The following is a 13,935-nucleotide window of genomic DNA, read 5'->3' as shown; positions in this document are numbered from 1 at the left end:
ATCCGCCGTCGACATACCTCCTCCTCCTCCTGCCTGTTGCCACCTTCGGACGCTGCCCTATTCGCTGGCTACCTGACCGGCGACCTCACCATCAGCCTCCCACCCCCGCCGCTCCTTCCCCGCACTTCCCTAATCACAGTCCACCGACGACCTAAGCTTCCTGTCGCCCCCGCCGCCGGCACTACCCACCAGTTGTCTAGCACCACCCGCTCGGTGGCGCCAGCGCTGCCAAGCTTGTCGCCGGTCGAACCATCTCCACCGCATGTCCGACCGCCGTCCCCAAGCCCCTCCCTTTCTAAGGCCACCAGGTGTTGGTGGTAGTGGTGGCGGCACGCTTGCAGTCGCATCCGAAGGAACGGACGCCCGCGTTGTATCATCATTGATATACTAGGGGCCAAGCTACATTATATGCATAAAACCGTCCACATTAAATGTCATGTCGGCAAATACGCTACACGACACACATGGGACTATAGATACACGCATTTGACAAGTCAATGCATATATTTGCACGTTCTACGACTTGTTGGATCGAAGCCATACAACTACACTACTTGTGTTGTATGGGTGGATGTAACTTTAACCCGTTGAGTTATGCTGAGGGCCTGTTTGGTTTTTGCAGTACCTCTTAAAATTCCTGTCACATCGAATGTTTAGACACATGCATGGAGTATTAAATATAGACTAATTACGAAACTAATTACACAATTTGCGACTAATTTACGAGATGGATCTTTTAAGCCTAACTAGTCCATGATTTGACAACGTTGTGCTACAGTAAGCATGTGCTAATGACGGATTAATTAGACTTAAAAAATTCGTCTCACAAATTAGCCTCCATCTATGTAATTGGTTTTGTAATTAATCTATATTTAATGTTTCTTATTATCTAAACATTTGATGTGACATGAATTTTAGGAGCGACTAAAGAACCAAACACCCGCTAGTTTACTGTTAAATTATTTTATTAGAGGGAACAACGCTTGAAAAATTCCATTCCAGGTGGTAGAGCCGTGGCATGGTGGTCTGACCGCGTTTGACAGGTGGTTGAGGCAGTATCACGTTTGCTGACGACGTAAGCTTATTTCGGCGGCCGACGCTTCGCGAGGAAGATTGGAGTAGGCTCTTTTCTCGTGTCCGGCCGGTGGACCCCAGCCGGCCCCCAGGCTACTTAATTACTTCTTTCTGTTCCTCCTCTCCTTCGTCGGTCCCATCCCATCAGATGCGGTGATAGCGAGAGCAATGATGCCCGAAGCTCCGCGGTGGCTTGGGTAGCAAGGAAGCGGCGGCGGCACACAAAGCCCGCACGGGATCCTTCCCGTTCATACCACACACCCCCTCGGCCTCGCCTCGATCTTCTGCTCTCTGCTGCTTGGGTGGTACGGTGTTCTCCACTCCTCTTGCTCCTCTCCCACCCCCCCTCCGGCCGGCAACCGCAGCGATCCGAGCTGCATCGCGACGACGGACCACCGCCGCCGACACCTTGTGAGCTCCTTTTCCATTTTTTCGCGTTTTCTCTCTCGATCTCGTGCGTTTCTCGGTTTTCCTTACTGCGCTTGTCAGATCTATGATCTAAATGTCCCGCTGGGCGGCGTTGTGCATGATTTGGGTTTGCAGTAGCTCTGAATCTCAGCCACACCGACCTTGTCTATCTGCGGGTTCTCGATTTATTAGCTCGTTGTCTATGCCCAGTAGTGAGTAGTCGCCACTGTTTGAATGCTTCCGTTCACCCATTTCTGGGCTCCTTTCAGTGGTAACGAGTGGTAAGAGAAACTGGTGATCCGTGGCTGGAATAATCTGCGTGTTCAAAATAGAAATCAGATGACAAGTAGTGTTCATATATATGATATATGCGCCTTTTCCCCAGTGCACACTGATGACATTTTAGCTTTGGTGAGGCTACTACTGTTTAACTGTATAATCAGGAGGCCAAAATTCTTTAGTCTCCTGTTTTAAAGTTGAAGGAAATCCAGAGCCACCTACCTGTAAATTCTTATTTCAATCTTATCGTCATCAGTCCTTTCTTTTGCTTAGTTATTATATTTGCAATATTTGGAAAGTTTGGGCTCCACCAAAGTACAAATTCTTCTGGTTGCTTGCAATTTAAAACCGCATAGGAACTTCTGATAGACTCTCCAAGCCCAGGGATGGCCAAACGTTGGTGTTTGGCCCCCTTTGCCAATGCAGCCTGGAATTGGGCATCCACTTTTAAATACTGCTGCTTCACTAGGCGTGTCTGGAATTGGTCTGTTAATTTGGGTGGGTAATGCGCAGCTTTGATCACATGCTTTGGTCAGCGGTCGACTCAGTGGCAGTTTGGTGGTAAAGCATCGACTGCATCCCATCAATCGCAAGACTGATCGCACTCCAGCATTATATGTTGCCCCTGATCTTCCACACGAACGAGCCGACCACCCACCGATGTTGCCGACCACACATTATGGATAGAGATAAAAAAAAGAAATGAAGAACAGAGCGTACACACACAACACAAGCATCAGTGTTGGCTGAATCTCTGCAGAGGAGATGGTAAAACTGAATTTGCTCACTTTACTGAGTTGCAGTGGGAAGTTATAAATACAACTATACCTATCTAATCCTAGTACACATACATGTCATGCTGCTATAGTGACTAAATGTGACAGCTGGGCTGACTTTGGCGCCTGCCCCTACTGTGACTACAGTGCGGCAGGAGAGCCTTTCGGCGCCTGCTCCTGCCGCGGCTACAGTGCAGCAGCTGGGAGCCCTTTCGGCACCTGCCCCTGCCACGCGTTCAGACTGGGGAGAGCAGCAGATTACTTTACAATTCTTCCCCTAATCCTGCTGCTAACCCTAGAACCTCCACCATGCCGATCATTTTCTTGAGCTCCGTGAACCGAAGACAGTCGAGCGGCTTGATGAGGACGTCCGCGAGTTGCCGACCAGTTTCGATGAACTCGATGACGATCTGCCCTCCATCGACACAGTCCCTGCGAAAGTGGAACTTGATGTAGATGTGCTTGCTCTGGTCGTGGAGAACCGGATTCTTCGCGATGGCGATGGAGGGCTGGTTGTACACCATCAGTGCTGGTGGGTGAGCTTCCATACCAGTCAGCTCACCCAGCAGCCGACGCAGCCACACAGCTTGGCACGCCGCTATGGCCGTCGCCACGTACTCTGTCTCGCACGTGGACAGTGCCACCACCTTCTGTTTCAGCGACAGCCATGAGATTGGAGTCGACCCGAGGAAGACGAGTACGCCAGAGGTGCTCCATCGTCCGTCGATGTCTCCCGCCATGTCTGCATCGCTAAACACAGTGAGCTGCAGCTCACTTCCGTCGGTCTTAGAGAAGACGATCCCCTGATCCACCATCCTCTCGGCGTAACACAACAGCCGCTTCACCGTAGCCCAGTGATCCTCTCGGGGATCCTCCATGAAGCAGCCGACGTAGCCTGGACTAGGTAGTATAGACCGCCGACGATGCTCCGGTAGAGTGTTGCATCTACCTTCGTCACGGTACTGGCCTTCGTCAGCTTCAGCCGCTCCTCCATCTGAGTCACGCATGGCATGCACTCAACCATGCCGCTCCGCTCCAACAGCTTCAAGGCGTACACGCTCTGACCGAGCGTGAGCACCTCGTTCCCCTATCTCACCTCGATGCCGAGGTAGTAGGAGAGCGCGCCGAGATCGCTCATTCGAAAACAAGCCGTCATCTCACGCTTAAAGCTGTCAATGTCCTCTACACGCGCGTCGGTGACAATCAAGTCGTCCACACACACACTGACAACGAGCTCCTCCTTCCCCTGTCGCCGTGTGTAGAGCGTGTACTCGGTTGCACACCATGTGAACCCAAGCTCGTCCAGCGTGGCGACAAGCTTGGTGTTCCACGCTCATGGGGTCTGCCGTAGTCTGTAGAGCGTCTTGCGCAGTCGGAGCACTCTGTGCTCCGCTCCCTTGACGGTGAAACCTGGAGGTTGCCTGATGAAGACCATATCCTCTAGCTCACCATTGAGGAAGGCCAATTTTATGTCCAGGTGATGGACGCGCTAGTCCTTCGCTGCTGCCAAAGCCAGCAACAGTCGGATAGACTCTATGCGCGCTACCGGCGCAAAGACTTCCTCGAAGTCGATGCCCTCACGCCAGACAAAGCCTCGGGCGACGAGGCGTGCCTTGTGCTTGACAATGGCACCGCGCTCGTCCCGCTTGACCTTGTATGCCCACTTCAAGCCGATCGGACGACATCCTAGAGGAGGATCGACGAGCTCCCAAGTCTCGTTTTCCTCGATTGCCTTCATCTCCTCCAGCATCGCCCGTCACCAATTGGCATCGCGCTCAGCTAGCGTGAACGTGGGTGGTTCCTCTGCACTGATGAGAAGCAGCTCTGGGTCATTGAGCAGCTGACCCACCAGGCCTAAGGACCCTGTGCCGCCGACGATGTTGTCCAGCCAGCGGAACTGCACCTCCTCACGATCGTGAAAAGCATCCACAAACTCGGTGATGTCACTTGGAGGTGAGGCAAACTCGATCAGCGTCGATGGAGTCCCCTGTTCCGTCGGAGTGGTCAGCACAATACCTAGAGTGCTCGGCACGCCAGCTGCAGTGCTCGACACTGCTCCTGGACCGCTCGTCACCACTCTTGGAGTGGCCGGAACCCCTCCCGGAGTGCTCGAAACCACCCCAGGAGTGCTCGGCTCTGTTGCTGGAGTGGTCGACACCTCCTCTCCAGCGTCTCTACCACCGTGGATGACCAAGTGCTCAACGACGAAGGTGCTGGTGAAGCCGCCAGCTTCACCCATGCCCGGATTGTCTCAATCCTAGGCTGCCTTCTCGTCAAACATGACGTAGCGCGAGACAACCACCTTGCCACTGCATGGGTCATAGAGTGAGTACGCCTTGGTACCTTCCTTGTAGCCCAGGAGTACCATTGGTGTGCTCCTATCCTCCAGCTTGGTGAGGACCGACTTCGTCTTACTAATGTGGCCGATGCTGCCGAATGTCCGGAGGAAGGACACGCTACGCTTGCGCCCATACTAAGCTTCGAACGACGTCTTTCCCTTCAGGGCCTTGGTGGGCGCGTGATTGAGGATAAACACCGCCGTGGTCACCGCTCACCCCAGAACCTTGCCGACATACTCTTAGCCTTCATCATGGATAGAGCCATGCCGACCATCGTCTGGTTCCGCCGCTCCACCACGCCATTCTGCTGTGGCGAGTACGACACGGTGTGGTGTCACACCACACCCTGACACGCACAGTACGCAGCAAACTCCACCAAAGTTAATTCGCCACCACAATCAGTCCGCAGCACGCGCAGCTTCTTACTGCTCTCCGCCTCCGCTTGCGCCTTGAACTTATTGATCACCGCCTCCGCCTCGTCCTTGCTCGTCAGGAGTTGCAGCCACATTTAGCGACTGCAATCATCCATGAGCAGTAGGAAGTATCGACGACCACCGTTTGTGGCTGGGGTGATTGGCCCACAGAGATCGCCATGGACGAGCTCGAGAGCGTCCGCCGCGCGATACTTGGCTGCCTTTGGGAACGGTAGCCTCCTCTACTTCCCAGCCAGGCAGCTATCACACAGCTCGCCTGCGTGCTTGATTTGGGGCAGCCCTCGGACCATCTTCTCCAGCCGACCGAGCGTGTCGAAGCTGAGATGGCTGAACTAGGCATGCCACAGCCACGGCTGCTCGGTGTGTCGTGCTGCCAGACACACCGGCTGCTCCACCTTCAAGTCGAGAAGGTACAAATGATTACGTGAGCATTTTACCTTCGCGAGAAGACGTCGCTCCCGATCTTGAATCTTTAGGATCCCGCTCTCGATCAGTACCTCGCATCTGCGCTCGTCCAGCTGCCCAATGCTGACGATGCTTGAACGAAGCTGCGGGATGTAGTACACTTCCGTCAGCGCGCGGTGTTCATCATTCTGGCACCTAAAGATGATGGTGTTGCGCCCTTGAATCACCACCCTTGAGCCGTCACCGGACTTCACCGTGCCGGTCACGTTGCCATCGAGCTTGGAGAAGGCTTCCTTGGAGCCCGTCATGTGGTTGCTGGCGCTAGAGTCCAGGTACCATCGCTGCTCCTGTTCATCGCCCACACGTCTGAGGTGGACTTGGGCGCGTGGTTCATCGAGGTTGGTAGCCTTCAGAGCCTTGCCGTGCCCTTCCACCGCCATCACCTCTCCCTTCTCCTTGGCCTCAACATTGTGCAGTGCACAGAACGTCGTCGTCAGGAGAGTGGCCTCATCATCCTCATCAGCCTACGCTAAATGAGCCTCAACCTTCTTCTCCTGCTAGCGATTTGGACACTCCTTTGTCTAATGGCCCGTCTTCCTGCAGCGGCGGCAGGCGTTGAGGTCGACCTTCTTCTTCTTCTCCGAAGAAGTATTGCCGCGGCGCTTGCCATCGCCACCGCGGCTGGAGGAGACTTCTCTGGACTTCTTCATCTAGGCAGCCCACTCCTCCTCTGTCAGCAGTAGCTTGTCGCTGTCTGTCGTTGCTGTGGCCTGCTGCATGCGCTCATCCACCGCCCGTAGATGGCCTATCATATCCTCAATGGTGAGGGTGGACAAGTCCAGCATCGTCTCTATGGAGAGAGCGATCTGGATGTACTTCATCGGTACGGAGTGGTGGTACTTGGAGACTGCCTCATCTTCGTCGATGGTGACGCCGTGGCTCCTCAGCTTGCTGATGAGCGACTGTAGGCAGAGGGAGAAGTCCTCCACTAATTCACCATCCTTGAACTTCAGGTTGGCGTACTCCTACTTCAGTAGCTGGGCCGTCGCCTTCTTTGCGTGGTCGGAGCCGACGCGCATCGCTGCAATGCCCTCCCACGCCTCCTTAGCAGAGTTGTTTGCCCCCAACGGCTCCCTGTACTCCGCTGGCACAGCAGCGAGAATAGCCTCCAACGCTGACATGTCATCTTCTTCGTTGTCGGTGCCCTTATCAATGGCATTCAAAGCCGTCGGGCTCTGAGCTTGACCTTCATGGTCACCACCCACTCGTCATAGTTGGTGCGAGTCAGTGTTGGCCAACTGGTGGCGCTGACCTCCTGCACCGTGCGCACGACAACCTCCTGTCGGGGCTGGGCAGTCACAGCAGCGCCGCTGTTGTTGCCCATCTCCAAACCGTCCGTCATTGCCAGCGGTTAGTCCGACGACGGCGCTTGTATGACTTTAATAAGACTTGTTGGCTCCTGATCTTCCACACGGGTGAGCCGACCGCTCACCGGCGTTGCCGACCACACACTATAGCTAGAGGTAGAAGAAGGGGGGGAGAACAGAGCGCGCACACACACAGCATAAGCACCAGCGTTAACCGGAGCTCTGCAGAGGAGATGGCAAAACTGAACTCGCTCACTTTACTGAGTTACAACTATACCCATCTAATCCTAATACACAGACATGTCAGGCTGCCATGCTGCTACAGTGACTAGATGTGACAGCAGGACTGACTTTGGCGCATGCCCCTGCTGTGGCTACAGTGCGGCAGGAGAGCCTTTCGGCGCCTGCCCCTGCCGCGGCTATAGTGCAGCAGCAGGGAGCCCTTTCAGCGCCTGCCCCTGCTGCGTGTTCAGACTGGGGAGAGCAACAAATTACTTTACATTATAATCTTGGGTTGCTGGGAAGTGTGGAAAGAAAGAAACGCAGGGATTTTCTAGTGCAAAAGGCATCAAATCATCAAATTTTGCAGAAGATCAAAGATAAGGCTTCGCTTTGGTCTAGGACGGGAACAGAACACTTATCTAGGCTCATCCAACGTTTTTGACAATTGTTTTTCTCTCTGACGGTCAGGGCTAGGGATTATAGTCCTTGCGGACTAGGCCAGCATCTTTCTAAAAGGCATCTTCCTAGCTTCTTTCATTTTAATACAACATGCAGCTCTTCTTCTGTTTTTTTTTATTTTACAATCTACTGTGCATAAATGCGTGAATCCAACATGAATAGGGGGCACTCAAACGCCATGAGCTGCAGCAACAGCACCTCCGACCTCAGCGACGAGAAGCTTAAGGACCAACGACGCTCGACACCAGCTTCACGGCGCTGCCCTAGCTGCGACCATGAGCTCGACTGCAATCCGGTATGCTAAATTACTAGTTTGCAGTAACAATGATCCTTTTGTTTTCCCTAAATTCTCATACATACGCATATGCATTCAAATGCTGCTATTGCAGGACATGGTTGGGTTTCCAGCCGGTGTCAAGTTTGATCCGTCGGACCAGGAGCTCATAGAGCACCTGGAGTCCATGGTGAAGGAAGGAGGCTCCAGAGCACACCCCCTCATTGGTGATTTCATACCCACACTTGAAGGAAACGACGGCATTTGCTACACCCATCCTGAGAATCTCCCAGGTGTGAGATTATACTCCCCTTCAGCCTAGCCCTCAATATACACGCACTGCCACCATCATGCATGTATGTTTTATCAGCTACTACTTATTTAGAAGTATGTTCTGACAGAATTCATTTAATTTTAGAAAGTGAGCGTAGCTCATCTAGTTAGGTGAGTGGTGTGGTAAAACACCTAATCACTTAGGTCCTCTCTTGGCTTGAATTTATGTGCCTATTCTGTTCTTAATAAAAAGGACACAGTTAACGCATGCATGACCGTGCTATTAGCATACCGCACGCACACTTCTCCACTGAGCGCCCCGGCCTCCCCCTGGCTCCGACGACAAAATGCCTCCTCCCGCCTGGCTCTGGCGATGAAATGTCACCTCCTCTGCCACTCACAACCGCACCCTAATCATAGTATCCATCTCCTCCCTCTCAAGCCAACAACCCTGCCGCTAGCATTGGCCCAACCGGCCTCTCCCACCACCCGATGTGCGGCACCCCTACCTCCCCTCTCCCACTGTCACCACTGCCGGTCAATCGGCCTCCCCAATCTTTCCTTTATAGTCGAAAACAAAGAAATCCCCAACTCCAAACTCAAAACCCATAAACCCTAAACACTAACCTAGTCGGCCAGGGTCGCCAGAGATCCACTCAACTTGTTGAACGAGGTTCAACGTCGTTGGATCTGCCCGATTTGTCAGAGGAGGGCCTATGGCAGCCATGTATTGAGGGAGAGAAAGAGACAGGAGAGGAAGACAGAGGTCCTTGGAAGACGGTGGCCGTGTGAGTGAGGATAAAGCCTAGTCATGCACTATGCTCTGAAGGCCGAGCTAGGCCCATGTGCGTGCGTGGTGATCCCCATCCTGCGTGCAACATAAAGGCTTTACCTAATAAAAGACTGCCTAGTTCCTCCTAGATTAGATCTGTTTTTTGAATTCATCTAGTTTTTGTTGCAGTTGAGTTCTATTTCATAAAGATTTTCTGTTGACATCAATCTAAATCTAGTGTTAGCCCCTCGATCTCCGGTAGGAAGATATCCGACTACTCACTAGTGTTGTCGAGCACACACTAGCGATGCCGACCACGAACTGTCGTTGTCGACCAAACACTATGGCTAGAGGTAGAAGAAGGGAGGGAGAACAGAGCATACACACACAGCAGAGACACCAGCGTTGGCCGGAGCTCTGTATAGGAGATGGCAAATCTGAACTCGCTCTCTTTACTGAGTTGCAGTGGCAAACTATTTATACAACTCTATCTATCTAGTTCTAGTACAGCTGCTCTGCTGCAACAGTGACTAGATAACATAGCAGGGCTGACTCTGGCGTCTGCCCCTGCTGTGGCTACAGTGAGATAGGTGAGCCGTTCAGCGCCTGCCCCTGCAGCGGCTACAGTACCACAGCAGGGAGCCTTTTCGGCGCCGCCTTCCCCTACCGCGTGTTCAAACAAAGAAGCAGTAGATTATCTAATATCTAGATCTATATTGTGGCCATATACTCTTGTTGATCACTTGAACTTGGTGTGCTCATCTACCATCTTTTAACGGATTTGGTATTATCCACCACCACGTGTCCATGGGATGTTTGCAAATACACTCTTCATCTATGCAAAATTGGTGCTGAACACACACTTTGTTCACGTCTCCCTCATGATGGGAAGATGCTTCCGAAGTTTCCAAAATATAGATAGCTATAGCAGTAGGCTACCTTTTGTTTCTCCCGCTGGGGTTAATTTTCTACACTTAATTTGCTATATATAGTGGTTAAATATGTTAATAAACATGCACTTGTAGCCATAATTGACACTAATCACCAGACCTTACATATTAGTATGAGACAAAACAATTTAACTGATACGCATCTCAACTTGTTACTTGTATATATGCCATGACTGCACAAACTCTTGTGCTTATACCAAGTTAATTGATTATCACTAGGTGTGACAAGAGATGGCGTCATCAAGCACTTCTTCCACAGGCCATCCAAAGCCTACACCTCTGGCACAAGGAAGAGGAGAAAGATCCAGTCAAAACGCGGTGACGATGTTGGGGAGGCGCAGTGGCATAAGACCGGCAAGACACGTCCAGTAATCGTTGCTGGTCGGCAGAAGGGGTGCAAGAAGATCCTGGTGCTGTACAGTAACTATGGAAAGCAAGGGAACAAGCCGGAGAAGACCAACTGGGTGATGCACCAATACCACCTCGGCAGGGATGAGGAGAAGGTCGGGGAGCTGGTCGTGTCTAAGGTCTTCTACCAGCAGACGCAGCTGCGTTCTACCGTGACAATGATGGAACAGAACGATGATGAAAAGGTAGAAGTGACCTCAGAGGCCATGAAAGATATGCTCCCTGGGTGTGGTGCGGAAGCCGCTGAAGCTGCGGACACCATGCAACTGCAGCAGCACCAACAGCAGAGGCAGGCTGATGGCCACAGCAGATTTACTTCTGCCAAGATGTCCCGTGAGGTAATTTGTTACTAGTTGTTCCCTTCATTCTGGATAAGAATCAGGAGTTTTAGGCTATTTGCATTATATTGAACAAAATTAGCAAAATATTAGTTAGTTTGGAATGCATTTGAATATGCCAGTATCCGACACTTGGTCTTCTAATTATGCAAGCTTGCAACTTGCAAGCTGCTAGTCCATTCTCGTACAGTATATATCTATAGGTAATCATGAAATAACCCTTTCCTTTCATCACACAAGCGTCTTTTCACCTTTCTTTTTTATAAAAAATAAATACAATATGTTTTAATAGTTAAAATGTTACATGGAGAACAATAAACAGGTAATTGGTGTATGTTCAACTTTGAAGAGAGTGAATACACACACAATAAAGCAAGCAAAGAACAATGCAAAACACTAAGGCAAACTTCTGGATAAAATTGCATCCGCCCACCACAAAAGCAATGATTATACCAATGATCTCCTTTTATCCAATTCAACTAGTTAATGTGTCAGCAACTCTCTATTCCTTTATGCACACGACGAAGAGTTTTTCAAGGAAATGTACAATAATCTTATCCATACCATTCATGTTTTGATGCAGGTTGGTGTAGGCGACCCATTAGCAGGTGATCAAGGACAGCTGCATGATGAAACCCACCACATACCATCACAACATAAAGTCCGATCAGTGCTCGTGAAACCAGCAGTGCACACCATGTCTTTTTTTGAAAGCACACTCTTGAACACAGAATCAACCAAAGTATCACCTGCAGTGCAACATGACTCAGCCCTCCTGAACAATGGTGACAAACAAGAGGTGCTGTTCAGTCTATTGCACAAAGATGCGGTAGAGATCATCTGCTAATTCTTCATATATATACTCAAAAGGAAATGTCTTGTTATATTATTTCTGCATGTTGGTCATTTACTGATGCAGTCCATTTTCTTTGTAATAATATAGTATATGACATATATTTCAACTTGAGCTAACAGGATCAGCAGCAGCAGAAGAAAGTTCACTGCAGAAGGCCTTGTAGTTCGCAAGAAGCCATGATAGCGTGCCAAACAACAAGCATAGAAGAAGTAAGATTTCTGTACTACCTTGATACTGCTACATAGTCTATGGCATGATTAGATTAAAGTAACCTTGGGCATACCTCTCGTGCTCTATTTGCTTATCGTTTTATGCTGACAACACGACTCTATTTTCACCCCATTTTTGCTTCACTATTTGGGTGAGATTTATATGCCTTTAATTTGTTATAGCATGCATATCTAGACAAAAGACTATCCTACTAGCCTTTACACGTTTTGCAGTACTAGGGCCTAAACTCCAGTGTAAATGCAAGACCTGACTTTCTTTAATTTCAAAAGCACATCAGCACGGACAGATGCATGAACCTTTATATGTCCCTTATCATGTCATGGCATTGCTCTTCTTTTACTCGTATATTGTGTCTAATGTAGTTCTTGAAAATAGATGCAATAAAATTGGTATGGGTCATATTTCCATGCTATAGACTAAATGTTTCAAGTTTATTCTCACTAATTAATGTAATCTTGAGATATTGAATTGAGCAGAAAGATATTTATCTTTTCATATTTTTGCTGTTCATGTTGTTCCTGTAATAGGAACAAAGGAAACGAAACATGCATTTCCATTTCATTTGATGGGAAATCATTTTCTACTTGTGATGCAAAACACAGATTAAAAAGCATACCCCGCATGTTGCTGCGGGACTTTCTTAAAATTCGTTGCATGTATATATGGGTTTGACCTATATGTTGCATTTATTCTTATCAAAATTGAGTTGTCAATGAAAGAATTCATTAAAAAACTAAGAATTAGATCAAATTATAAGATGATGGAATCACAAACAAATAACATGCATGCCCTGTATATTTCTTATATATTGGAAATGGTCATTACACCTAGTGGATGTGATGTGGATGGATTGCATTAATAGGTTGAAAATTAGTGAGCTGACATGGCATTAGTGGGTGATGATGTCGATAGTTAGTGAGGAATGATGTGGATGGCTTGCATGTTGTGATAGAACTTGTAGTGGGGTTTGAAGATATAGATATAGATATACTTAATAGGAAACAATTTGCAAAATTTATTTTGGTCAGTCATGTAGCAATAAGTTTTCCATATATACACTAAAAAGGGAGAAGCAACAACCATACAAGTTACTTTTCTTACTTTGATGATTTCAACATTGTCAATGTCATTTGATTTTAGATGTGTACATTGTTTTGGCCTGTTCTGTTATGTAGGATGGGCAGGAAGCTTCAACTCAGCCCAAGGAGATACAACGGCCTTATGAACACTGGCCTCCTGATCACCACCAAGATGGATAGCACTGCTAGCTGTACCATCAAATCAAGCTGTTAAGTCGTGAATCAATCCTAGGAGCATCAAATCAATACTGCATTACTGCCTGGTGCTTCCTTCTCTACCACAAGGTTTTTGGTAGAGCTAGAATTTTTAGCTTATGAGCATTGGTGACATTTGAGATGAATCTCTACTACTTGCTAAGTAATATAAATACACAAATTGTTCGGGATATAATAAATGTCTTGTCATATTATAAGTTTAATATTATGGGGGGAAAACTTGATTTTTACTAGTTATTTCTCTTTCTTTTTTGAAGAAATTCGGCTACCCATCAATGTGCAGACTACGTATAGACCAGTAATATTCTAAGTAATAGTTCTCGACAGATTGCAATATAATCCTTGGACTTTTCACTACTGGAAAGCAAAAATTCCTGACAGTGCACTTACCGTCAGGGAAATTGAAAATATCGTCAGAAAAATATAAAATCAATTTTTCTGATGGTACACCGTTAGGAAATAACCGTCAGGGCTAGCGCGATAGGGAAATTAAAAAATGTCTGACGGGGCACCATCAGGTAAATTAATTTTTATTTTTCTATCGGTGCTGAACTGACAGGGAAATTGGATACCATCATGGATCCGACAAAAAAAAATCATACGCTACCGTCAGGAAAATTTAAATTTCAAATTTGAGAAATTCAAACGTAGTTTTCTTTGACAAAATGAATTCAAATAAAAAAATTGTCAACTACAAAGTTTTATAATTTTCTGAGATATACAACTTTTATTTTGGTCATTTGTTCATCCGACATAGTTATAGTAACATTGTTCA

The 13,935-nt window shown here is 48.5% G+C and overlaps 2 protein-coding genes across 2 annotated transcripts; one reads left to right on the top strand and one right to left on the bottom strand.

The window, feature by feature from the left end:
* Positions 1 to 1,225: 1,225 nt before the first annotated feature.
* On the top strand, positions 1,226 to 13,367 carry LOC136518125 (NAC domain-containing protein 10-like). Its single transcript, XM_066511791.1, has 7 exons — positions 1,226 to 1,485; positions 7,926 to 8,058; positions 8,153 to 8,330; positions 10,252 to 10,778; positions 11,362 to 11,577; positions 11,754 to 11,843; positions 13,041 to 13,367. Exons 2-7 carry the CDS (start codon positions 7,942 to 7,944, stop codon positions 13,122 to 13,124), a joined length of 1,212 nt encoding a protein of 403 aa, XP_066367888.1. The 5' UTR covers positions 1,226 to 1,485; positions 7,926 to 7,941; the 3' UTR covers positions 13,125 to 13,367.
* On the bottom strand, positions 5,211 to 6,155 carry LOC136515489 (uncharacterized). Its single transcript, XM_066509062.1, has 2 exons — positions 5,748 to 6,155; positions 5,211 to 5,357 (listed from the first exon to the last, which is right to left on the bottom strand). The coding sequence occupies exons 1-2, from the start codon at positions 6,153 to 6,155 to the stop codon at positions 5,211 to 5,213; spliced, it is 555 nt and encodes a 184-aa protein (XP_066365159.1).
* Positions 13,368 to 13,935: the final 568 nt, after the last annotated feature.

The sequence above is a fragment of the Miscanthus floridulus genome, chromosome 17 (assembly GCF_019320115.1).
Source record: "Miscanthus floridulus cultivar M001 chromosome 17, ASM1932011v1, whole genome shotgun sequence".
Taxonomy (NCBI): domain Eukaryota; kingdom Viridiplantae; phylum Streptophyta; class Magnoliopsida; order Poales; family Poaceae; genus Miscanthus; species Miscanthus floridulus.
Note: the sequence above shows the minus strand (reverse complement) of the source record. Positions and strands in the feature narration are given on the sequence as shown.

What these genes read in the sequence shown, in the direction of transcription:
- LOC136515489 (XM_066509062.1), bottom strand. Translation starts at nt 6,155, where the DNA reads ATGGCGGTGGAAGGGCACGGCAAGGCTCTGAAGGCTACCAACCTCGAT. An exon ending in AGCGACGTCTTCTCGCGAAG is followed by an intron (nt 5,358 to 5,747) that starts GTAAAATGCTCA and finishes CTGACGAGCAAG; the next exon opens with GACGAGGCGGAGGCGGTGAT.
- LOC136518125 (XM_066511791.1), top strand. Translation starts at nt 7,942, where the DNA reads ATGAGCTGCAGCAACAGCACCTCCGACCTCAGCGACGAGAAGCTTAAG. An exon ending in ATGAGCTCGACTGCAATCCG is followed by an intron (nt 8,059 to 8,152) that starts GTATGCTAAATT and finishes CTGCTATTGCAG; the next exon opens with GACATGGTTGGGTTTCCAGC. An exon ending in ACAATGGTGACAAACAAGAG is followed by an intron (nt 11,578 to 11,753) that starts GTGCTGTTCAGT and finishes TTGAGCTAACAG; the next exon opens with GATCAGCAGCAGCAGAAGAA.